This window comes from Schistocerca serialis, chromosome 11 (assembly GCF_023864345.2).
Source record: "Schistocerca serialis cubense isolate TAMUIC-IGC-003099 chromosome 11, iqSchSeri2.2, whole genome shotgun sequence".
NCBI lineage: Eukaryota > Metazoa > Arthropoda > Insecta > Orthoptera > Acrididae > Schistocerca > Schistocerca serialis.
In genome coordinates, this window is record NC_064648.1 from 51,688,685 (window position 1) to 51,716,582 (window position 27,898).

A 27,898-nucleotide genomic window follows, 5' to 3' on the forward strand; every position below is an offset into this window, starting at 1 on the left:
ACTTAAGCAACAACAACCTGCAAACAATACATTTACATGGAGGACAATCGCACCCACTGAGATTACAAAGGTAGTGGCAAAGTTCTCAAACTCCAAGAGCATGGACTGCTCTTGGTTGTCCAAATACATAATTAAAAAAACAGTGCATATAATTAGTGAACCATTGGCCTTTCTGTTTAATAGGTGTCGAAAGTTTGGAGTCCATCCTACAACTCTAAAAATATCGAAAGTTATCCCAGTGTATAAAAAAGGGGACAAAAATGATCTCAAAAATTACCGACCAGTTTCAATAGTTCCCATTTTCTTGAAAATACTTGAATCTCTTATTTATAACCAACTGAACCATTACTTTGAGTCGCATAACTTACTCTCTAATAGTCAATTTGGCTTCCGCAAGGGAAAAAACACCACCACTGCTGTTCTTTCAATTGTGAATGAAGTAATAACAACCTTTGAGAATAAAAATAAAGCCTCACTTCTTTTATGTGATTTAAGTAAGGCATTAGACTGGATTTCTCATGATATCCTAAGTGCTAAACTCAAATTCTATGGCATACAAGATTCTGCATTGGCAGTAATTGAATCATACCTAAAAATTGGAAGCAGTTTGCCTATGTCAGAAACAGAGACTCACAGTTGCTAGAAGTTAAGACAGGAGTCCCACAAGGTTCTGTCCTTAAGTCCTTCTTTTTTATAACTGCAGTCAATGATTTACCTCATTGTATCCTCACTTTTGTTATTTGGTTATGCTGACGCCACAACTTTGCTTGCTCGGCTGAGAACATATCAGTTCTGCAAGGTATGATGCAAGATGACATGGAAGCAGCACTAAATTGCTTCTCACCAAATACACTGCTTTGCAATCCTTATAAAAACCAACAGATTACACAGGGATTGTCAAAAGAGGTATAGATGAAAGCAGTTAAAATTCTAGGAATTCATGTAGACTAAGTTAATGTGGGAAACACACATCAACCATACCTGCGCAAAATTGTCTCGAGTTACGTATTTAATGTGGAAACAGAGGAGCCTGGTCACAAAAGAATATTTAAGAGTTATTTATTTTGGACTCTTTCAGTCACAGATAGAGTATGGACTGCTGATATGGGGACTCTCTCTTCACATCACTGAAGTTCTAAAAATTCAGAAGAAAGTGATAAGGCCAATGAGCAATTCTGGTAGATCAGAGCACTGCCGACCACTGTTCATTCAGCTGAAAATATTAACCGTTATTAATTTTTATATATACGCCGCAGAATTGTATGCAAAAAAAAATATAGCAGATTTTGAAATGGGGGAAAACATGCACCACCATAATACCAGAGGCAAAACAAAATTAGACATACCTAGGCACAGGCTGACAAGAACAGGGAATTCCCATCGAATCAATAGTCTAAAAATATTTAATAAACTTCCATTTTCTTCTCGGTCGGATCACATAAGTAGCTTCAAGAGCAAGCTACTAAATTGGTTACTAATCAATCCTTTTTACAATGTAACAGAATTTATGAATATAAAATCAATCAACATTAATTTTTAAGGATTTCATTATGTGACGTCACTGAATGTATTTATCTTATGTTATGGTGTATGTTATCATCTATGGGCACTATTTGCAAAGCTCTTTTAGCTTTAAGGTACTATTCAAGGAAAATGTTATATGATATCCATTTAAATTGCCTATTCCACCTCAGATGGTCAATGGTGAACAAAGAATCTGAATCTGTACTGCAAAGGTAAATGTTTTTTGTGTCTTGTCACGTCAAAAATGGTATGGGCCATTCTTCTTTGCCAAGAGCACTGTCACTGGAAATTCCTACTTGTACATGTTGCAGCAATGGCTGATGCCTCAAATGAGATTGGACTCTCTGTTCATCTTTCAGCAGGATGGGGCTCCACCCCATTTTCATCGTGAAGTTCCTGGGAAACTGAAAACGGAGCAGTCACATCGATGGCTCGGCCATGCTATAGAAGGGGAATTCTGTTTCATGAAATGGCCCTCCCGATCACCAGATCTCACTCTGTGTGACTCTTTTGTGTATGTACTACCTCTACCATATGATGTAGCAGAGCTCCGGGAGTGAATACGGGAAGTGACTGCCACAGTCGACGATGCCATGCTGGGATGGGTAAGGCAAGAATTCGATTACCGTATTGTCATCTACCTGATGACTCATGGTTTGCATATCAAATGTTAATAGAAAAAAATAAACTTTCAAAAAGTTTCTCTTCGAAATGCAGTATGTATGGCATCTGCACAATGTTTAAATAAATAATTGAATGTGTTCCTTGATTTTATGTACACGTTGTACTTGAACATACACTGTATGGCAGCACATTCAAGATAAGAGAATCAGGTGTAAATAATGGTATACAACTGCGAAGAACACAATCTCAAAGAAATAAGTATTATGTCGTGGAAATAATGTCTGTCTGTCTGTCTGTCTAACAAACAGTAAGCAGAGACAGGAAAAATCCATTTTATTTTATGGTCAATTTCAGAGTTATTTTTGCCCATTTGTTGCTGTTTTCTGTCAACTCTGGTGTTACTTACTGCCAATTTTGATGGTATTTTTGAGGAGTTTGGTATCACTTTCCAGTAGCTTATTTTTGAAGTATCAAATGGCTTATATCACTGTTCCAGCACTATGAAAACGAAAATATACCTCTTAACTACATTACATATGGCATCACAGAAGAAAAAGGAAATCATTTATATGAAACCCATTAAATTTAATCAATTAAAGAAACTATACACTGTCAAAAAGTTTTCAAATTAAAGTACTATTATAGCTTCAATGGTTTCTTTGAAACCTTTTACCACCAATTGATAAGTACTTCACAACAATGCAAAAATAGCAGCGTAATGTGTAAATTTTTAACATGGACAAGGAGAAGGCCACAAATGCAGTTAACCAATTCAGCTCATATTTGGCAGCCTGCTTCCATACAACATAAAATGAAGATCAGTTTTGAGAACACCATCCCTACAGTTCATGATGTGAATTTGATTCAAAACTGACCAGATCGATATACAATTGAAAATGGAACACTTTTAATCATCATAGGTGGTGTCCAGAAGCAAACTTTTTTCCTAGGGATTTGCGAAAGAAACTATTACAACTACCACTTATGTACCTGTAAAGTAAATGCAATTCAATGAAAGTACTGCTGATGCAACAATCAAGGCATCTGGCTGGGGAGCAGAGAACCTGTGTTCAATTCTGAAATGCATTCTGCTGGATTTTTTGTCATCTTTCTTTTCCTTATTGAAATTAGTAACAATAGGAGGGTTAATATGGCAGTTATTAAGGAATAATAACAAGGAGGTAAATAAATTTCTCAAACAACTTGGATTGGTGAAAAATTAAAATTTGAAGCCTCATATGAAAACAAATGTCACGAGGGACCACAGACAGCTGAATATGCTATGCTAGTTTACAATGAGCCTTGGTACAGAACTTTATTTGGAGGTTTCAAAACTGCAATGTACATCTGGAAATCCAGCAGGAATTTCACAACTATCCACATTCCACAACAATTCATAGCATAATTCATGATCAATTTTCAGCACCAATTTTTTAGGTGATGTTGCATGCGTGGTATGCATTAGAATTACACTGGAGATCCAAAGAAACTGGTACACCTGCCTAATATCATGTAGGGGCCCACAAGCACGCAGAAGTGCTGCAACATGACATGGCATGGACTTGACTGATGTCTGAAATAGTGCTAGAGGGAACTGACACCATGAATCCTGCAGGGCTGTCCATAAATCAGTAAGAACACAAGGGTGTGGAGACATCATCTGAACAGCACATTGCAAGGCATCCGAGATACACTCAATAATGTTCATGTCTGGTGAGTTTGGTGACCAGTGAAGTGTTTAAACTCTGAAGAGTGTTTCTGGAGCCACTCTGTAGAAATTCTGGATGTGTGGGGTGTCACATTGTCCTGCTGGAATTGCCCAAGTTCTTCAGAATGCACAATGGCCATGAATGGATACAGGTAATCTAGAAAGGATGGTTACATAAGAGTTACCAATCAGAGTCGTATATAGACATATCATGGGTCCTGTATCAGTCCAACTGCACACATCCCACACCATTACAGAGCCCCCACCAGCTTGAACAAGTCCCCTGCTGACAAGCAGTGTCCATGGACTCATGAGGCCAGTTCCATACCCATACACATCTATACACTTGATACAATTTGAAATGAGACTCATCCGACCAGGCAACGTGTTTCCAGTCATCAACAGTCCAATGTCGGTGTTGACAGATCCAGACAAGGCATAAAGCTTTGTGTCATGCAGTCATCAAGGGTACACAAGTGGGCCTCAGCTCCAAAAGGCCATATCGATGATGTATCGTTGAATGATTTGCATGCTGATACTTGTTGATAGCTCAGTACTGAAATGTATGGCAATCTGAGGAAAGGTTGCACTTCTGTCACATTGAACAATTCTCTTCAGTCGTCATTGGTCATTTTCTTGCAGATACTGTGTCCCATCGCTCATGCACCGACTATAGCAACATGTTCCAACTCATTTAAATCTTGATAATCTGCCATTGCAGCAGCAGTAACCGAGCTAACAACTGCGGCAGACACTTGTTATCTTATACAGGCATTGATGACCGCAGTGCCATATTCTGTCTGTTTACATCTCTCTGTATTTTAATACACATGCCTATACCAGTTTCTTTGGCACTTCAGTGTAATTCCCAAAATGAAATATTTTTAAATGTAAGCCAAGTCAGTTTTCCGCCAAATCTTCAGAATGAATGATGTAGTTGTGCGAAAGCTGCTTTCATTACATGTTCTTGGTGCCACAAGCACATTTGCTTCAAATGTTTATATGACAGGTACCACTCATGTAGATGTTTAAAGGGAAGTGAAGGCATGTAACAGTGAGCGAAAGAGCCTTTGTAGGTCAACCAGGATTAAAGTTATAATTCTTTCTAATGCAAGTCATTAAAGAAATTTATTTCCCTACCTTGTTATTATTTTTCACTGATTACCTTTTGACTTTCCTATTCCTACTAGATTCAATACAGCAAAAATACTAATGAAAAAACTGCAGAATGCATTTGGAAATTAAACATATGTTCTCTTCTCCTCAGCCACATGCCTTGATCGCTACATTAGTGGCAGTTCTTTTGAACAGTGTTTACCATAGGCATACTCAATTTCTTTCTTCGATTCTACGAAATGGGCATATGCAGCATCACCCCCCTCCCCCCCCCCCCCCACCCGCCCACATGCTGAAATCACCGAATTTTCTATTACCTATTGATTTCGTCAAATTTGAATCAATCGCATGTCATGAACTTTAGGAGTGGTTCCCTCAAATATAAGGATGGGGGAGCTTCTTGAGCCAAAATATCTCAGTCCTCTGTTTTAGGTTTATACAAGCACCCTGCCAAATATGACTCACATTGGTTGGCCATTCCGAGACCTTCCCCTTGTGAGGACCAAATGTCTTCAGCTAAACACCAGACATCTGACAATGTCCACATATCCTGCTTGCATGGGAAGTTGCTTCCCATCAAATTAAAAGGTATTGCTACCCCTTCAGAATATTTCACAACTGAGACCTGCCATCCTATGCACACATAAACTATTTGCTGTGTCAGCATCAACATAATTCATCATCATCAGACTATAAATAAGAGCCCAGGACTGTGAATAACACTAAATATACAGATCTGTCACCATAAGAGTTGTTAGCCTAATATGAAGGTGCAACATAGTGCCTTTCTCGGTTTTCTTCACCTCGCCCTGAAGCATTCGTTCCATTCATATTTAACAAAAGCTGGCTGGTTTTAGAATCAAAAATTTGTATTTCTCATAATAATGAAGCAATCTTCAATTGTAACTCGGAATATAGGTACTAGTTAATCCACTGACATCAGAGTTCTCAATATTTTTGCGTAACAAACTGTACCAACAATGAGATAGTTTGGTGAGATCTGTAAAGTGGAGCATCAGTTAAATAGGATTTCTTTGCAGGACACAAACACAACATGAAATATAGCACATAGCACTTTAGCTAGCACGTAAATCAAATTTGCACCCAATTGGTCAGGTTCTCGCCACCGTACACAGCAGCGAACAGAGGGTGTCATGCTAACTGAAAGTACGAAGATTGCCTGGAAAATAATGTACCACATATTTTCTCAATCAGCAAAAATTGTATGAATGTGACAGTTAAGATATACATTATTTGAAGTTTCCAAATTGCACACATAAATATCCCATTTATTCTGACAGGTATCATACCTATAGCAATGTTTTGAAATGGTGTCTCTATATGATGTAAGCTACAAGCAGCATGTCATCATTGAACTTCTCACAGCAAAGAATAGAACCTTCAAGAATATTCCCAATTGTTTGCATCCTGTTTATGGAGCATCTGCAATAGACAGAAGTTCTGTTAGTCACTGGGCAAAGAGAGTGAGGCCATTACGAGACATTGGTTCGTCAGAGCTCCAAGATTTGCTTCATTCAGGGAGCCCATTCGTGGCTTTCAAACTTGACCAGGCACAGCTTGCTGATGTGTTCATTCACAAAGACCAATGCACAACAACTTGGCACTTGGCAATGAAGCTGTCACTCAGGAAGGAAAGTGTGGATGCAATTGTCCATAGTCTTAACTACTCAGAAGTTTGTGCACAATGCTGTAAATATAATACGGCAATTAATCTGTATATTTTAAATTTTTTGTTCCATAATAATTTTGAAAAATTAAGTAAATACTATAATGAGAGTAAACTTTTGTTAAGTGTAATTTATCTGTTAAAAATAACCTCTTTGATATAGGTGGAATAAATGTATTAAAACATATTTTGTAAATAATTATGTAATATTTCAAGTACAACTGTAATTAATTATGTCAATTTTGTATGTATGTGCTGTCATGCAATTGTAGATGGTTCATACTTAGGGTTTTTGTAAGCAGAAGTGTAAAATGAAAATGTGTAGGGATCATAGGTAGAACGGAACTCCGTTCTGTGGTGGAATGGGAAAGGTGGTGGGGCATGCGAGTGAGAATTGGTGCGCAAGTGACACACACAGTCGGTAGCTGCCCTGCAAGTGGTAAACGTGCTCAGACGTGTTCTACATGATTGGCGCAGTACAGCAATAAATTAATAGCTCAGAAATTTGCCATTTTATCGTCGCCAACAAGAGGAAGATAGAGCTATGTACATCAAGAGCCGTACCTGTGCAATGTTACTACGCAGCACCGCCTCACGCCACCTTCGACATCAGTAACAGGCAAAGTACTTTACTTAGAAGTGTATCACAGTATGAACCATCCTTCTTCAATCAGTGGAATATAAGTGTTAAATGTACCTTTGCGTTTAACCATAATTTTCCAATTTCATTTACCTCAGTAGGGTCCTTACCTAAACGAATTTATTCCGAGTATTCTGATTTTTATTGAAGCTTGAATAATAGTAAATTACTGGCAATAGTATTGTTTTGGTAGTAAATTCTGAAAATCATTGTTAAATACTAAAGTTTGCACATATCGGTTTAAGAACCACTGCTTTGCGTGACCATGAGGATAAGTTTTCAATAGCATTTTTGAAAGTAAGATAACATAATTGTTTAACTGCAACAATCTTAACAGTATTTGTTCGTGTTACTTCTCCATGTCAAAGAAAGCCAGACAAATATTGGTGTTAGTTAAATGTTAACAAATAAAAGTCCTAAAGAAATGAAATCTAGTCGTGTTAAATAATAGTTTTGGTCATATGAATAATAGCTATAAGTTTAATATTTTTTTGTATCCTTGTTGAAACATGTGTGTGTTTTCTTTAAATAATTACTGAAGTATAGTGGTAAATTCCATAAGTAACAGAAAGTGGGATTAATAGTACTTACTGCCAAATGACCCAAGTAAATGGAAATTAAGTGGTTGTGTTTCAGTTACATAGTAAGTGAAAGCAGTTATTTATTCAGTGTCGAAAATTGACTTCTTCTTTTTGTGTGGACACTGTGCCCGATTTGGGCTGGCGGCCGTTTTATTAAGCAAAACAGTTTATTGTTATAACAGGCTTTGACTGATAAAAGGTTTCCAAAAGTAATTATTCTCACTGCTTTTCCCACAAACTGTATGATTCAGAGAAAAATAGTTCAATAATTTACCATTAGGTTGAACACGGTTAAAATCAGTCTCCGAGAGTCGATGGTTTGGAGTGTGCCTGTCACTACTTACTACACAGTTCTGACACTCCGAATCGCGGATCTTCCATCTTTACAGTGGTAGAACTTAAACGTTCTGGTACCGTATTGACGAGAACGTGAAAGAACCGTTGCACGGTACACATGAAAAAAGAACTTTCAGGGTTTCTCTTCAAAATGACATACGTATGATATCTGTACAATGTTTTGTTCTTGTGCAGGGTGTATACGCGGACAAGGAAAAAAAATTCCCGGATTTTTCACGGATAAAAGTACACTTTCTCCCAGGTGAAAACAAGCTTTCTCCATGTTAAGTGACAGTATATTTTCCCTTATCAATCCTTTGAATGGTTATGGTTTTGTACGTGGGCATAGAATTTCCTGGCACAATAGAAAACGAAACTCAGGGAAAAAGACAAGATTTGGAAATATCTTTCATGTGCAGCAACATGCATGCTGCGTATTTTCGTATTACAAAAGTATACATTGGAATTCCACCAAACGCCACATGTTACTTTCCAAATCACTGAAATCAAGATTGCGATGCGCTTTTGTAAGCCAGTCATAGCTCATGTCACGTGATCTCGCCAGCCGATATTCAGAGCATAGGACACATGATGTAGTCAGCCAGCAGCAACATCACTGCTAAGTAGCACGAACACACAAACAGGGAAAGTTAATAGTTTAAATCAATATATACGGTGTTGCTACAAGAAAAGCAAAGCTGTCACATATAATATTGGTCTCTAAGGTTAATATGCTGCAAGAGAAGTTAAGCTTTTACATATAATGTTGATCTTTTTTGAGTGTGTTGCACTTTGAGATACATCACACAAATGTGCCAGTAAAATTTACAATAATGAGATAAATGTCTGATCTTCAGGGTTCAAAATTCTTCTAAATGACTCATCATCAAAGAGTTGATTTTTAAATGAGTCAAACGCTCTTTAATTTAATAAATTCATGGCACATTCTTGCACATAGTTCAACTTACGTAGAAGGATATTTACTTTGAAAGTAATGCTTTTGAAACCACTAGTCGCAATATTTTCCCGTGACCTGTCAGAAATAGGTTTGTTTCACCAGTTGCCAGACAGCGCAAATAACAGGCGACACAGCTATCATAACATAAGAAGCCCGTATGTGCGTACGTGTTAAACACTGAAAGATCATACATTATGTCATAAAAGAAACAAGACATTAGAAGATAGTCCATGAGCATCGGAATTTCGTGAACCATATTAAAATGTGCACATTTAAAGTGCACACTCGTATGTCCAGATTTCCAATGAAGTAGACCTCAACTTGATATTAAGCTTTTCAGTGTGGCTTTGCGATGTAAATTTTCTTGGAGCACCAGTATTGTATTATATCATATTTGGTTCTTAATTATGGCATAATGTCATATGTGCTAGGGGAAAAAAAAAAAAAACCATGCACGTGAAATGCAGCGAACAGTTGAAACTAGCCAGCACTGTGGAATTAAACATTTCGTTTCAAATATATTGACTGCCACTGCAGAAAAGATTAATAAAAGCCAAATTTCTTTAGCAAACAGACAAAAATAACTTCATTGTTCCACAAGGCAATTAATGCTTGACTGTCAGAAAGGTAGAAATAAAATAAAATCTGAAACTAATGCCATATTTTAGCCTTCCATAATTATGTGAATGTATTTTAATTCACTTGATAGCTCCCGGCCACAGACATCCGTTTTGTTTTGATTTGACGTGAGAGTACATGAAGGCGAAACAGCAAAATCACTAAATGTTGACACGGATCACGTGGAGACTACCCACTACAACTCTACTCTGACTGCTCTGCGCATCAGTCCCAGATCTACGATATTTGCGGACCGGATCAATACTAAAAAAATCGAATTTTCAAAAATATGTTCATCTTGTAGCGCACATCTTTCTGAAAAGTCTGAAGCATAAAACATGTGTGTTCGAGGAAATTTAAGACATATTATTTGGTCTTAAGTATGCCAAAGTGCAGTGCCATGCCTCTTGACAAATCATTCTTCTAACGCATATCACTGTATTTCGCTCTGTGGAATTGAAACGTGTATATTTTGTAATGGATGCCATCAAACTATATTCAGGACAGTGGAAATTGAAATGTCCTGTGGGGCCTCACCTGTTCCCAGTCAACCAGTTTGACAGCCTGCCCCTTTTCAAAAAACAAAATCTCACAATTAATAGCGGATGGGATTTTTTGTAATCAGGAGAACAAGAACTCTTCAGAAAATCTGAACTCTTTATTGCCTATTGGCTAATAACTTGCTGTTTTGTGTGACATAAAATTAAATATAGGATACATAAAACCAATAAAGACAAGAGATAATCAAGAAATTATGCATTTCTTCAATCCTTAGCTCCTAGCATTTTTTTCTCTCTAATCTCACTACAGCTTTACATGGTGTGCTTTCCTTTCTGGGACAGGATCTACGGTATTACCTCATCAAAGTTCGTGAAACGTTTTGCTACATGAAAAATCAAAATGTCATTATCTACAACTGAAAAAGCTGTTAACAGAAATAATACCCAAGACTGGTATGGTTTCTCGATCTGATTACATCTATTTTGTCGCTGTCTGCTAGATAAAACATAATAGGCCTTTCTAATATGTCAGCAGTTTTGTAACACACACCAAATAAACAACACTGTTTTGGCACCAATGGCCATTTTTATAACACTACAGAATATAATTCACAAAGTACCAATATCAAATGCCTATTAGGCCTACTACAAACAAAAAAACTTAATGTTAGGAAATAGTTTCACTTTCATTCATATGCACCAGTTTCTCAAGCATGAGACCGAAAAGTAGTATTATGAAATTTTTATATAAATTTGAGATTGTCTTATTCTCCCATAATTTGTCCCCGTTTCTTCTCCTTCCTCGTTCCACAAACAATCTTGTCAGCACCAATTCTGTAGCTATTCGTGCCATTGTCAAAATTTGTTCGCTGATTAGCTTCACTAACCCTGCCAGAATCACACGTTAGGTTATCCCCCAATTATTTTCCGGTTAGGCGTTTTACGTTTTTGTGCAACACGTTTTCCATGTTACTTCCAGAATGGAACTTAAGTGGCTGCTAGACGAGAACTGTGCTACTGGTCCTTACTAGTGTAGCGATATGGCCAAAAATTTTCTGCCAAAATTTCATTTCCTTTGATACACAGAGAAGATAATACATAATCTTTCTCACCTGTTATTCCTGACAGTTGTTTATTTCCACTCTGGTAGTCTGAATCTATGGATTTCGTTAGTAATTATAACAACACTGATCTTTCACAAATCCAATCAACCACATAATCAGACAGCAATTGGCATTCATCCGTTTGGCTTTAGTCCGCTCAGATCGTATAGCCCTGTCCCATCTACGGGAAGTTTATTTCTAGATGCGATGAGACATCACATACACTATGCACGCATTCAAAAATCTACTTATGATTCAGTCAGAAATCAACTTAAAATGTGTTCAAAAATGTTCAAAATCCAATAGGGATGCGTTTCAAAATCATATGAATAATCAATAGACAAACATGCGCTGCATGCTAGGCACTTTGTGATACAAGTTTTTTTCCTCAAGAATTTGAATTTGGCGCCCCCTTTTCCCGGTAGCATCTAGCTGCTTGATGCGACTGCTTGCACAGCCAACATCCACATTCCTGTAGCCAGAATTAAGAGAATCTAGTACTCAAAAGCAACTCAACTGCGCATGCGCATGAGCCCGCTCGTAACTGCTAAAACAAATCTAATGTAAACAGTTGTGACTTCACGCTCATCGGAGGCAATTTGTTGTTATGAAGCATTGCATAGTCTTCCTAAAGCCTTTGACACATTTTGCATTTGGCAGACACTTGCACGAGCACTGTGTGTTGTCGTTGTATATGGCGCATTTCCTTTGCAATTTAAGTAATTTTCGTTCTTTTTCTCTCGTTTATCTTATATTGTCGAAGTATTATTCTGCAGTAGTGGGGTACAGTAATATCCTTTGTTAGAGTATCAGTTCTTACCAGTCAAAATTACAAAAAATTAACTGAAAACAATCAAAAATACCTAGAATTCTAAAAAAAAAAACGGTTGTCCCGGGTCGTATACACCTTGTTTATGTACGCTCGTTACAGTGGTAATCCCCAACAAAACCAGTTACAGAGGAAAAGCTTGCAGCATTTTTTGCAAGGATTGATGATATTTTCAATCATCTTGTCAAATGCAAATTCTTCACCATGCTCCAGCTACTATCAGATTCATGTAGCTATTAAAGATGGAGAAAAAGACAGCTTTTGTTGTACCCTGTGGGCATTATGAATATCAAAGAAAGCCCTCCCCCCCCCCCCCCCTCCCCCCAAACACCCGCCTCTCCCCCTCCACAACATTTTAACATTTTGCTGATTTACTTTTAGGAGGTTTAAAGCCAACCATGTGACTAGTATACCTGGATAACACAGTTGTCTTTTCAAATTCAGTGAGAGAACATGCAAAGTAACTAAAAAACATACTAACCCATTTTAGTGATGCTAATCTAAATTTGAAATTCAAAAACTGCGATATTGCACTATTCAGGCCATATAATTTTAGCATATGGTTAAGACCAGAACCACAATTAAAAAATGCAGTGAATGATTTTCCAGCATTGAGGAACATTAAAGAATTGCAACTGATTTCTCAGGTTAATAAATTACTATCGCCATTTTGTGGAGAACTATCTGGTCACCACAAAATGGCTTGCAAAATTACTAATGAAGGGAGTTGCTCCTGTCTGGACAATGGATAGCAGGAGGCCCATGTTAAAACTGAAAGACATTCTTAACAAGTGCACCTGTCTTGGGTTATCGGCATTTTGCTCTACCTTTAATCTTGTTGTGTGATGCTAGCAATGTCTCAGCTGGTTGTATTTTGAGTCAGATACAAAATGGTGAAGAAAAACCAATTGGTTATGCTTCACGTCAGGTGTAGCAGCTGTGCAAAATTACACCACCACACAAAATGAACTTCTGATTCTTGTTTTTGGCACCCATTACTGTCAGTGTTACCTATAGGCATGACAGTTCACAGTAATTGCAGATCGTGTTGCTTTACAGTGCCTTTTGAGTTTAAAGGATCCCAGCAGTGGACTTGTTAGATTGGCCTTAAAACTCTGTGAATATGACTACATAACCAGACTTAAGCCTGGAAAGTTAAATCAGAATCCAGGTGCCTTGAGTACAAAAATTAAGAACCTGCAAGTAGATGATGTGCTTACTGAGGAATTAAAGAAGGCACAAGAATCCCGAGACTACTGCCAAGTATATACTGCGACAAAGTCACGAGTGTATACAGACACATCGTAATGGGGAAAGTGCCACAAATAAATTAGGATATTATGTTCAAAATTGTCTTTTTGCAGAGAGTGCAAGAACAAAAACCAAATGTACCTCTTCAAACTATATCTGAGGTAGCTGGACCTTTCAAAGTCTTAGCACTCTATATTGCTGGACCATTTGCCTTAACAGTAAAAAGTAACATACATTTTATCTGTCGCTGACCGTTTCTCTCATCATCTTATTGTGTGACCCACTGCAGACATGGCCGCTGAGATGGTTGTGAGAGCACTGGTAACTTATTTTGCACTACAATCTAGAAGTCCAGAGGCCATTATAGCAGACTGAGGGACAAACGTTATGGCCAATCTTATCATACAGTTATCTTGACTGTTTAAAATAAAGAAGTTCAGAGCTACGTCATTTCATTCTAAGAGTAATGGCAGGGTTGAACACATTCATAAAACAGTACCTAGAATCTTATCTTATAACATGATTAGCTTCCCCTCAGACTGGGATTGTCTATTACCATATGTGATTTCATCATACAACACCAGGATACATGAAACCACAGTGTTGATTCCCTTTGAGGTTCTTTATCACCAAAAAATCCATTCATGTTTCAAGACTTATAAGCTGTCACCTGAAATGAATTCCAGCAAAGTGAAGTACATGGCTAAAAGATTAACATTTATTTTGAAGAGAATTCAGCAGAACAATGCAGCTGAACATGGAGACAGCTCCATAGTTGAAAGGATGCTAGGATGCTGATATACCCATTAGGAGATCATGGGATGTTATGACAAACTGCCATGAAATTGGACAGAACTAAGAAATTTACGTGACCCTGCACTAGACCATTATAGATGCTGTATTTCACATTGCCTGTCAACGTTGAATTACAAACCAGAAGATTATAGCTCAGTTTGATCGCTTGACCAAGTATAAAGATATATAGCATCTACTGTAGTGGATCCAGCAAATCTCAGAAATGTTTAAAACAGATTTTGGTATAATTTACATTCTGTTACCCCATCAATTTACAGTCTAGGGATTATGCTGTACCCTGTTTACATAGAAAACATCAACCCAGTCACATATGTTGTCTGATACCCATATCACCATACTTTTGATAATAAACATTGGTGCAGTATTAAGTCGAATTGTTTTTATAAATCAGGAAATATTCCATCTACCTTATTCCCTCAATCTTTGTCTTTGAGGAGGGTATGTGGAGTAAAACAAATAAATAAATACAAAAAAAGTGTAGGGGGGTGTTGTGTGATGGAGGTTTTCAGAATTCGTGCTTGTTGGTTTGGAGGAGGTCATTCTGCTTGAAATAACTGTAAATATTTGTAGAGGTGTTATACCTCAACAGCATCTGAGTGTTGGTCCATAGGTTCAAGCGATTGCCACAGTATATCTCTTTTTTATTTTTAAAACCAGTTTTAATATAATATTTGAGTTTCCTTTAATACCTGTAGTATTTTTAATTTTCTTATTTGCTACAAAGGCCACACTTGTATTTACTTCCACTCTTTTCATCTGTAATAAAACATACGGCCTGATTTTAATTCCATTTGGTCTGGATTTTTTTCAACGCTTCTGATAACCTTTTTACATATTATTTGGTCTTAATTAACTCCTCTTGCAACTCCACTAACCTAGATCGTGATCCCAGAGTTCTGCAGTTTATTGTCACTGTTTAAGAAGTTGTAGAAACATTTGTGTTTCTAAGGCCCAAGTGATCAAATGCAGAAGTAGCTGTATGTGCCCTGTGGTCTGAGGCTATTGCCCAAGTTTCCTAAGTACAATTTTATATATTCAGCATTACCCATTCTGTATAAGAGTACAACTCTTGATTCTTTAGATACTTTGGAAAGTTGAGGCGAAATTGACGTAAGATAGCACTTATACTGTGCATGCTTTTAGCGATGACATAGCATCACGCTCAAATCTTAACGACTTTTTTTCCATTTATGGACTTCTTTTTTACTTTCTGCTCTGTTGTGGTTAATATAAAATTAGTACCAGACCTAAAATTTTGACAGAGTTAAGTCTGTTCTTGGAAAGTTTTGTGTTGAAATTTCAATGCAAGCGAGAAAAAGTTTATTTTCTACCAGTTATAAATTTTCTCTAGATTATTTATTAATGTACCATAAACCTTGTTATAATGTTGTATTTTTTATCTTATCTTGTGTCCTGTCTTACATTTGTAACTTATTTTACATATATACTCCTCTACTTCATTGTGTGCAGTAGTCTGTTACAATATCTTACTTATTGATAGTAGTAGTTCCTTTTACCCTATTACTAATTGTTTCACCTCTCCATTCATTTGTTATTTCAAAATAACTTCTTTCTTTTATAATCCCATGTTAAGGGTTTCAGAGTCTTACATGCTTACAGATTTGTTTTGTTACATTACTGATTAACAGAAAATTACTTCTGAAATGTTCACTTTCTATACAGAATGATTCATATTTTGTGTACATGGTCTCAGTTACACTAAAACAAACAGAGTAGTGTCAGAAATTTGACCCCATGTTACTTCTACAGTAATTGAAAAAAGGTAGATGAAATATCTCATGTATGAAATTTACTCTGTGAGCTATTGATTGATACTGTTTTATGTAGATAGCAATATTATGTAGATCAAAATATGGAGTGACATATGTAGCAGGCACATCAATGCTGCCCCTAATGCATTGTGTGCGGGCTGTGGTGCCAGTGATGAAAATGAAGTAGTGAGGCATGTCATTATTGAGAAATAGCATCTCATAAGAAATGGCAGTCAATTAGATACATTGTAGGCAACCTGATAAGAAAACTATGAATAATTATGCTGGAAAAATCAAAATGGTTATTATACAGGGTGTTACAAAAAGGTACGGCCAAACTTTCAGGAAATATTCCTCACACACAAAGGAAGAAAATATGTTATGTGGACATGTGTCCGGAAACGCTTAATTTCCATGTTAGAGCTCATTTTATTACTTCTCTTCAAATCACATTAATCATGGAATGGAAACACACAGCAACAGAATGTACCAGCGTGACTTCAAACACTGTGTTACAGGAAATGTTCAAAATGTCCTCCATTAGCGTGAAAGCGAGGCGACACAGAACTGTCTGATATTGCAGTCAATATTTGTTGATAATGTCTGCTCTTAGCACTTATGTGAGTCTGTATTTGGGGTTACAAAATCAAGTCTCTTTAGCAAGCAAGCTTAGATTCAAATTATTACTATCAGCTAGTTGCATTGATCAGTGGTTGCCACCTAAGTTGCTCATTAACAGATACTAGGTGGTCAATTCACATTTCAAAATGAATTGATATCGTTGATTGGCATAGCACATATACAATGCATTAATTAATTCCTTCGAATGACACAGGCTTCAGTTAACGCAGCATGATGTTTTGTCTGTTGAAAATTATTTCCTTTAATATTAATGTGGAATACTACATCATCATCATCATCATCATCTTTATTGTTATTCTCATTGTCCAGGGATATGCCATACTTGGTTCACTTCTTGTGATGCTCGGTTCGAAATCATAGGACACTACAGTTTTTCCTTAACTTGGTTTTTAATAACTCAGTTTTTTTTAATATGATTCACTACTATGAATGGACACACTTGTTTTTGCGCATGATGCAGTATGAAACTAACCAACTGAGCTATATACAAAATGACAATTTCAGGGCCTACCCTCCAAATAAATTTCTTGGCCAACCGCTGCCTCATCTGTCCTTAGTCCTTTAACTATTGTTGTTGAGTACTGTCTTCATGTTCTGCCGGTCACCAGGTACTTCTGATGAGTTTAAGCACAGCTTGTGGGTTTTCCTTGAGCGCTATTGATGAGTTAACTTAAGCCATCCTGCTGCCCCCTGACCACTAATGACAAGTATAAATGTGCAACTTCACAGGCAGCTGTGTACTGTTCATGAATTTAAGTGCACAATAGAGCTTTGAACCTATTTTTTAGCAGTTTCTCACAGTTCTGGCTACTAAGTTGGTAGTAGTAGTAGTACTGTGTCTACTACGATATTATTTCACTGCATTCAATTTTACTTCATCTTAGTGTTCATCAATGTTTGGGATTACAGAACTGTCCGATTCCACCCATATGCTTTGACCAATGACGTCACCAATGTGGCGGACACGACCATTCACAATGTCTCCAATATGGCGCCTATGAGGTCATTATGTAAACACGATTACAAAACACACACACACACACACACACACACACACACACACACACACACACACACACGACAACATAAAACCAATCAAAATTTCCCCAATTCCACTACATTCACAATATTCACAGCAATCTGTCACTTCCCTTCATCTACATACCTCAACCACAATTACCGATACCACAAAAGAAAAATTGATATCTAGAAAAATTGCAACACTGCGACTACACATACCATCAAAAATGGGAATCGGACACTTCACTTGACCTATATAGGTCAACGGCAGCTCACAATACCAAAACACGTAGCTACGACGAGTCATTGGAATTGGACACTTCCCTTGACCTATATAACTCAAATACAACTGACAATACCAAAAAAATTGAAATAAAGTACTTCCCCTAAGATACATAAATCAACCACAAGTGCTGATAACAAAACACCAACCACCAACACATGCAGTAAATAACACTGACCCAACAACACACAAATACCCCACCAATCATCATAACATGCAAACAATAGATCCAAAAAAATGGCTACTTACCACAAAAAAGTTCCAGCACTACATACTAGGTCAGCAACCCCAATCCCCCCACCTCCGCCAAACAAACAAACAAAAACACATCCAAAACAAACCAGCCCCCCCCCCCTCAACCTTAACCCAATTAAACTTAAAAGACATACCCATACCAAACAAAAGAAGCCACAAATTAAATTAAATGACTTACCACTCAACAAACAGCAAATGACACCACAATAACATAAACACAACACAAACTTGATTCTTAACTCAGTAAAACCAATTTCTGTTCTTCTATAACAGTCATGACCGATAAATGCACACTTCAAGCAGTGATAACCAAATGAACCCAATACACCACATAATACACGGACCATACACACACCACTTGAGGACACCTCTAACTGCAACAAGACGACAGCTACAAACACAACACACTCATAAACTAAACTCCGCACCGTCATGACGTCACACACCACAACATGCTTACGTCACGGATCAAAGCCGACGGGTGGGATTGGACGCCTCTGTTGATCCAAATGTTTTTATCTTCAGCCCTTCTATTGAATATGTTGTTGTTGTTGTTCCCTTCTTATTGAGGAAGAAATTATGAAGCATGACAGTGGGGATGAATTATTCGATGTTGATACAAGTGGTAACTCCTCCACAGATTCTGACCATGACAGTCTTGAAGTCATGTACCTCAACAAGTGTAACATGTAGTCTTGTGTCAACAAGATGTAATTGATAGTCTGTCCGAGGAAGAAAGGGTGGTGACAAATTTGACTAGAAAAAAAATAATTTTAGTCCACTTAATCACGCATTTGAAGACTTGTCCTTAGGACACAGCAATCAGCCAGGGAATGATCCAAGCTCTCTGTCATTCTTCATGTTATTTTTCAGAGAAGATACTGTACTGACTAATACACAAACAGGAGGTTTGGAGTCCCTTGATGTCTCTTTCACACGTGTGAAGTGCACAGGAGTGAAAGTACCGCATACACTGCATCAGACAGACAAAAATTATAAATGATCCTCTGTTTATGGTATTGAAATATTCATAAATCAATAACTATATTTCATACACTTGGATTTACATTTCTTTGAAGATTTTATTGCACAATTGGGCATAAAACAGATCATTTTCTTTCATTTCATGAACTGATGGTTTTAAAGTTTCCTTGACGTGTATGAGTCTCAGCTTTATCTTTAATAATTGTAGAAGCTGAAGAAATTAATTAAAATTTGTATCACAGCCATGACTTGAACCTTTTTTCAACTTTATTCAATTGACTGTATACATACAAATAGAGCACATTAATAAGAAATGACACGTTATATTTAGTTTCAGATTTTCTTTTTAAAAATTTCTCCTTTATTACATTTTTGTTGACTATCTTTTCAGTGTTGGGAGTTCATTTTGGTTTTACATTTAGGATATTTTTCCATGTGTGTGTTTTTGTAATGCTTTCAGTCTTTTTATGAAGTTTTTGAGTTAGGTTTGTTGACTTCTTTCCTCATTGATGATTAATGGCAGCAAATAAACAGTTTTACGTTACTAGTGTAGGTCGGCTCAGAGACAGAGAGCTGTGACATCTCTCCCCCGCCCCCCTGCCCGCGCATCTAGTACAGAAAAGGCTGCCCCAGGTACCCCATCCCCACCGCACCTCAAGGTGGCCCTCTGGAGCCAGTTGACTGTCGCCAACAAAGTTTCCAGCTGCATTTGGACTGTGGCTAACTCCTCCTGCATCCGCACAGAACAGACACAGTCCCTATCCATCTAGCTAATATGTGATTTACTATAAGAAACTTAAGGAAACCTACTGCCACACAAGGTTAACAACTACACTCTAGGTGGCAGAAAGGACACTCAACAATGAAAAACAATAAAAATTTATGGTAGAAGCTAGATCTGGTGCTTATGTTGCTGCTAGGGGCTATCAAGTGGATACTACAGAAAAAAACAGTGACCTACAGTATACTGCTAGGGGCTATATAGTGAATGTTGTTTATAAATGTTAAACAGTAACCAGCGGTAAACTACACCTACTGGTTATCCCTCGCATTTACAGTGTAAACAAACGTTTACGTACACGCGAAAATGACCTAATAAAACTATAAAAACGGCTACATTCAATGTATCGAGTCGAAATGACACAAATAAACGTAAATACTGAATATTGTACACTGACAGATGCAGGTACAAAACAAAACCTTTAGCTAACAATAAGAGCTCAGAATGAAAAGCACAAATACGAGTTCTACTTTATAGGAACCCATAGGCTCACAGGACACGATCACTAATGCCCACAACAAGCTAAGGAAAATAAGCAGACGGCGAGGAGAGTATTAGCTTTCTGCTAACTAAACCGTATGTAAGAAGGGCTCAGAAGTTTTATTGTAACATTGATTTACTCAGACATTTTAGTGTAACACTAATTTACCACGTATTTTACGCCTACTTAACTGTTAACGCTTGCAGGTTGCGCCAGTCAAACGTATGCAAGTGGCGTTAGAGTTCACCGTCAGTATCACTTTTCCTAATAAAACGTATAAAAACTGCTACCTTCAATGTAACGAGCCTAAATGACACTAATAAGCGTGAATACTGAGCATCCAACACTAACTTAAACTGATTAACCATCGTATTTATAATGTAAACAAACGTTCACGTACACGCGAAAATTGACCTAATAAAATGTATAAAAACTGCTATGTTCAATGTATCGAGTCTAAATGACACTAATAAACGTAGATACTGAGTATTGTGCACTACTTAATTGATGATCCCGCGCATTAACAATGTAATTTAAGAATGTAAACAAACGTTTGCGTACACGCTAAGCTGTCCGTCGCTTTTCCTATTCAGACGCAAATAAAAACTGAAATCTTCAATTTATCAAGTCTATTTCACAGTAATGCACGCAAATACTATAGAAAATACAGAAAAAACTATTAATTACATATCTCGTAACACTCACTGAAAAAGACGTAAAATTGTGCTGTTGGCCACACGAGCGACAAGATTCACGCTGGTTTTGAATGCATCTGCTGGTTCTGCGATACTGTCACCTTTCGTGTACTGTGTGGTCAGCAGCAACCTCGTGGTGTTGTGGAAATTTGTGTGTGACATTTTCCAGGTAATTTATAAGCGTTTCTAAACTGCAAACAAGAATAAGTGAAGAAATGTGTTTCGGAAGTAAATTAACGTGGTACTTAATTTCTATCACAGTAACAGTTGAGTTTGATGAGTGTAATAGTTCACGAATATCTTGTGATGACTCTGCTGTTTGAGGCTGCTCTTTTTTATGTTTTAATTTTTAATGGGTACATAAGGATGAGATTTTATTCTGTATTTAATTGTGATCACATCACCTATAGTGTGCTTGGTGACGGTGTGTGAATGTTGTAATTTTTCAGGTTATGTTCGTAACAACTAAATACCTGAGTTGTTAGTGCTTGTTTTTGGCCTGACCGTTAAAATCGCTACGTGTATCTTCGTAAAAGAAACGGCTGAGTGTGTGACGTGCTGTCAGGAGCAGTTTGTCTACGAAGTAATGTCCTCATATACTTCGTGGCTAACGAGAAAAGGCTGACAGTGAAATTCAAAGGTTGCCCATGTTAGTGCGCTTATTTTGACTTACTTAGCAGTAATAATGATTGTGATGATAATTTTCTGTGATGTGATGTAGACATAAAGCGGCTCCAGATCTTAGGGCTAACGTAAGCATTTTTTAAAGTGCCCACAGTTACTACATCATTTCATGGTTTGAGTATGTTCGCATGAAAGGAAATTCTGCAATTCTGTTGCATTTTGTTAGTTTTCGCTGTGCTTTGATTATTCGTGTCGTTAGTATTCGTGTAATCATATGTAAATACCAGTTTGTTGTAGTGTGTGGGTTTTAATGGAGTTCTGTATAAGAGTACTGCAACATCATTTACGAACTGGCGAGATGCAAGGTACAGATTAACTATAATCTGCCTAACGTAAAGCATTACATGTCATCAGAACTCAATAGATCATTCATCATATTTACAGTTAGTATGAAGTCGTTTCAGTAAATCAGTTTTGTTAGAAAATGCTAACCAATGTTTAATCTTGATGGTAATCAAGAATGAGAACTTCCGCATTGCAATGTGCAGTCTACAGCAGGTATTGGTTTCCTTTAATAGCAGGTAAAGATTCTAAAATGATGACGCTTCCTGTAAATTGAGCATACATCTGTGAATGAATACAGATGAAGTAAGTTTCAAGGTAATGCCTACGTTGAAAATGCATATTCACTGATAAACAATCCGTATATCCGGATTTTCTTCATGTCCCTATCACACTGAAATTAACACAATGAACCAAGTATAGAATGAAATATATGATGTTGTTAAGTAATATCGCTGCAATCTATTTACTGCTGTGATTGTTTGTAATGCCGAAGTTAATGCATGCACACAAAATTACACATCTTCCATAATTGTCACAACAGGATGGTATCCATGAGCCAGTGTTACAAAGAAGCAGTAGCAACTTTAAATGCTCAGTTTCCATTGCATGTTATTTTATGATTGCTCTCACTCTTCATGACCTGCAAAATGTGAATGAGTTTATATCAATGAACACACTTTTCCTCAGCCACTTTGAATCTGTTTCCTGTGTAATCACCCATTTACTGCACGCAATATATGAGTGAAAATACTGCCTTTGAGCTATACCTCATGGTAAAAACGGAAACTGAGTGGGCCAGAAACTTTTATTATCTGATTGCTTTTTCTTTTCAGACTGTAGAAGCGATGGACCAGGAGCCAACTAAGTGGATAAAAAAAGAGGAAACTCATGAAGTACAAACTGAGTTACACTTCATAGTAAGTGGCTTACTTGTATTTATTAACAGGGTTTCATTAATTTCTGTGTGCAGTGTGATGCGTGAATACATACAATTGATGTCATACAGCTGGAAACATGAATAATTAGGTTTACTAAACTGATGAACTTACTGTCTTAAATATGACATTTTGCACAGTGCATTGAAATAAGCCTTGTATTAAACCTCACATAGAATTGAGCAAGAGTTTCAATTTAATGTTTAGTAAACATGGAAAACTTTTTTAATGCACAACCCAATTATACTGATAAACTGGTTGCCATAAAGTGGGTATATTCTGCTCTGATACACTTCTTTTAAATGACAACATTAATGTGCAACTTAAGAATAATTATGACTGTAGTGAACCTTAGCAGTGCCATTAAATTTATAAATGGTATGGCTGCAGTTAATGCAGTGTATCGTGGTATGGAATGAGAATTGTAATTTATTTACTGATAATGTAAAATAAATTATTTATAAATAATTTTGAAGTGACACTCGCATGGTCACTAATCTGAGAAGTACATTTTGTTTACTTTGAATATGTGAACCATATGTAAGTAGAACTCTCAGCGGTAAAGTTAAATTTCAGACAAATGTCACATGGAAGCATAAATTGTTACACAGCAGAATGAATTTGTATGTTGGCAGCAAAGTTTTGATGAAGCCGTGGGGCTACACATCAAATATTGACAGGTTTCTTCATAACCACTTTCTGCATTTGCTGCACATTGTTACGCATATTGTTTGTGAAACTGTCACAATGTTACAGTTACTGGTGTAAATAATCTTACATATACATGTCACTTGAAATCTGATGTAGTGCAACCAGTTGTAGGGTATTCACCTATCAGCAGCAAACAAATTCACTTGGTGCCACTAGTATTTTTATCCTGCAAATGAGAATTGAGCGCACTGACACAATCACGCAAACTTCTTGTGAACTATCTGTGCTGAAAAAATCTGTTTCAACATCCATATTGAGTGCAACTGCAGAAGCACTGGGATAACATTAATGCAGCATTTGCATTTGAATATATGTGAGTACTTCATTATAGATTATACAAACTATGTGAACAGCTTGCAATTCATTTGACAAGCATTATCACAACAGTAATCCTAAACAATCACTGTGAGGAAATGATAGGAAAATAAATATACTAAATTTTATTAAATACAGTAAAAGAGTGGTCAGACCCAACACAGTTCAGGCTTTGACTTTGAACCCTGATGTAATGATGGTTTGGCATTCAGGATGATATGTATGCACAACACACATCATGTAAATGAAGAGCAGTTTGAAGATCCATTGACTTTGGACCTAAACTGGAGAACTATTCAAAGGCTACAAGGTTAAAATGTGGTTCTAGACCCACTCCCCCCTTGTAACATTGGTTGTAGTGGGAGTCTGATTCATAGTGCATCTCAAGGCTTAGCCTATGTTCAAAAGTGGCAGTGTGGCAGTGAGCTGACAAAGTCTAGAAATGTGAAAGCCAAGTAAAGGATATGGTAACAAATTGATCAGTAGCACAGCCTAATGTTAACCAAAACATCCAAATGGTGCCCATAACGTAACTTTTTACCTACAAGAAGTCTTCTCATACTCTGTGTGCTATGTTAGTCGATGAACTGAACTTCCCTATGACCTTAACATTGTATCAGTTGAAAGCCACCTTATTTACCAAATTAATTAAATGTTAATTTTTAATTGGTGTATATTTTGGGCATGAGCACATGCTGGAAAGTAATGACACAAAATTTCTATTCGGAAATTATTGAAGCATTTTAATTAAAACAAACTTAATATTTAACATATTTATTCTTCGTGCTTGTATATTTATTTCAAACATAGTCACCTTGGCACTGAACACCTTTCTCCCAGTGAGACACCAGGTTGTTGGTGTTGTCACTGTAGAATGCTTGACTTTGTTGGCAGACCCACAGCCTCACCTACGCTCGCACTAATTCATCTCTATCAAAGTTGAGTCCCTGAAGGTGTTCTTTAAGTTTTGCAAACAGTTGAAAATTCATTGGCTCAAACTGGGTCAGTATGGAGGATGATCAATAATAATGAATCAAAGGCGTCAGACTGTTGCAGGTGCAAAAAAAAAAAAAAAAAGTTGTGTATGGTCTGGCATTGTCATGCTGAAGGAGAGGGTGCCCCACATGTGTATGAACTATTTGAAATGGTGCTCTGTTGTCTGAGGGTTTTGTCACATGCTGACACAGTTAAATAACGCACACACACCCTGTGGTTCAGAACTGTTCATCAGGAGGGTGCTGCATACTCTGTCAGCAAAGTGGTAACATCAACAGTGTCATATGCATGACAACTGATATTAAGAACAGAATCAAAATTTTGGAGGCATTATTTTCTGGCACACCCTTGTAATAAATTGATGCATTTTACAGTTGCCTAAAATGTTGCAGAATGGTTCCCTTGGCATTGCCCAGCATCCACTTGGAAGTCATAATACTAAATCCATATACACAGCAGCCAAAACATTATGATCACTGATCTACTGTCAGTATAAACTCATCCAGGTAATAGCATCTCACCTTGTCTTCTAGTCAGACACACACACGTTGTATGGAGTATCAGTGAGCATCTTGTCTTGTTGTAAAATAGGAAATGCGCACAATCTGAGTTTGACCAAGAGCAGATTTTGATGGCCTGAAGGCTTGGTATGAACGTTATGGAAGCTGCACACCTTGCCGGGTGTTGAAGTAGTACTATGGCAGTTGTCTTCAACACATGGCAAAACAAAGGTGAGACCATGGCCAGACGTTATGGGGCTGGGCAAGTACTCCTCATCACAGATGGTAGACATCATAGGCTAGGCAGACTGGTAAAACAAGACAGGCAACAAACTGTGGTGTAACTAACATCAGACATTAATGCTGGGCAGAGTACAATTGTGTCTGAATGCACAATGCTCCAAACACTCCTAATGATGAGTCTGTGCCGCTGATGACCCACGCCATGACATCGACAACAACTGAAATAGGTATGTAACTATTGGCACTGGATGTTGGCACAATGGCCGAGCACTGCGTGGTCTGATGAATCCTGATACCATCATCGTGCCTTTGGGAGGGTGCATTTCCGTCACCCACAAGGGGAAGAGCCTCTTGACTCCTGTACTGTAGGGGCCTCCATTATACTCTGGGAAACAACTATGTGGGCACCCATGGGTCCAGTGGAGCTTGTGTGAGGCACTGTGTCACAAAAGAAGTATTGTAAACTGGTTGCAAAGCACATCCACCCCTTCTATTGTTGTTGTGCTCTTCAGTGGCAAGACTGGATTGATGCAGCTCTCCATGCAACTCTATCCTGTGCAAGCTTCTTCATCCCCGAGTAACTACTGCAACCCACATCCTCCTGAATCTGTTTAGTGTATTCATGTCTTGGTCTCCCTCTGATTTTCACCCTCCACCCTTCCCTCCAATACTAAATCGATGATCCCTTGATGGCTCAGAACCTGTCCTACCAACCAGTCCCTTCTTCTATAGGGTGTCGCACGAAATGTGTTACCATTTTGTTTTTGAATATAAACTTTATTGTCAATACAATCCGAAAGGAACATATGCTATAATGAAGAGCCATCCATGGAGATTTGTTCTAACTCAGTACATGCTCAATATGCCCACCATTTTGTTTCCCAACTTTCTTCAAAGGAACGCTGAAGTTAGTGAGTACCCTACAGCACATGTCTTCCCTAATTTCACTGAAAGCTTAAAGAATAAGTCTTGTGAGCTCCATTAAATCACGTGGACAGTTCAGGAATTTTTTTCCCTTTAGGTACCCCCAAAGAAAAGAGTCACATGGATTGAGGTCTGGACTATTGGGGGGCCAATTTTGTCCATCATTGAAGCAACCTGGAAACCTGAGTGAAATGATCCGCATGTCGAAATGCTTGTGTAAAAACTCCAACACAGTGTTTGCAGTATGTGGCCTTTCTCCATCTTGCATGAATCACTGTGTGTTGAAGGGCAAGGCAGTAGCAAGAAGCTGTGGAATGAATCTATTGCGAAGCATGCTCAAATAACGTTCGCTGTTCAGTTTCTTCAAAGAAAAAGGGTCCAGTAAGTCCGTGACTGGAAATTGCTGCCCACGCTATAATCCTCGGAGCATAATGTCGTTCATGAAGCACTTGTGGGTTTTCAGTGGCCCAAAAGTGTACATTTTGTTTGTTAACCACACCATCTAAATGAAAATGCGCCTCATCTGAAAACCAAACGTTGTTGAGAGTTTCTTCCCTATCCTCCACCCACTGAGCAAACAGTAGTCTCTGCTGCTTGTGTTCTTCAGTGAGCTTCTGTGCACAGGTCATCTTGTATGGGTACATGTGGAGGCCACTTTTAAGAACGCATTGAATGGAGCGACTGGGTATTCCCAGTTGCACTGCTGCCTTTCTACACAATTTCCCGGGACTTCTCTGTACAGCAACTCGTACTGCTTAAATATTCTCTGGCGAACAAACAGGCTTAGGCCGAGGTTGCTTCGATTCCAATACTGTTCCTTCCTGTACAAATTTATCGTACAACCCGTGAATGGTCTTCTTGCAAGGGACCCATCGTGTGTTAAACTGTTGTCGAAAACGCCTGTGAGTCACAACAAGGCTTTTCGTTTCATGAAAAAGTAACATAATTGCCGATCGTTGCTATGTTGTCAGTCTTCCATTGTCAGCCATTGCTGGTTACTAGTCTCCTAGTGGCAGTATCGTGAATTACATGTCATTTCGTAACTCATTTGTTTATCCAAGCTCTGCTGGTACTGCTGTAGAGATCCCAGCAGAGTATCTA

General features: G+C 37.7%; 1 protein-coding gene and 1 long non-coding RNA gene across 2 annotated transcripts in view; one reads left to right on the forward strand and one right to left on the reverse strand.

Annotated features, from left to right (window-relative positions):
* Positions 1-20,805, reverse strand: part of LOC126427163 (uncharacterized) — a 117,200-nt gene extending 96,395 nt beyond the window's left edge. Inside the window, exon 1 of the long non-coding RNA XR_007576544.1 lies at positions 20,701-20,805. This is a non-coding gene — a long non-coding RNA (uncharacterized LOC126427163). The remainder of the gene's footprint in view (positions 1-20,700) is intronic.
* Positions 20,806-21,266: 461 nt separating this feature from the next.
* LOC126427162 (zinc finger protein 234-like) overlaps positions 21,267-27,898 on the forward strand; it is a 125,398-nt gene continuing 118,766 nt past the window's right edge. The window contains exons 1-2 of the mRNA XM_050089387.1: positions 21,267-21,373; positions 23,007-23,090. Coding sequence (XP_049945344.1) covers positions 23,019-23,090 — 72 coding nt within the window. The 5' untranslated portion in view covers positions 21,267-21,373; positions 23,007-23,018. The remainder of the gene's footprint in view (positions 21,374-23,006; positions 23,091-27,898) is intronic.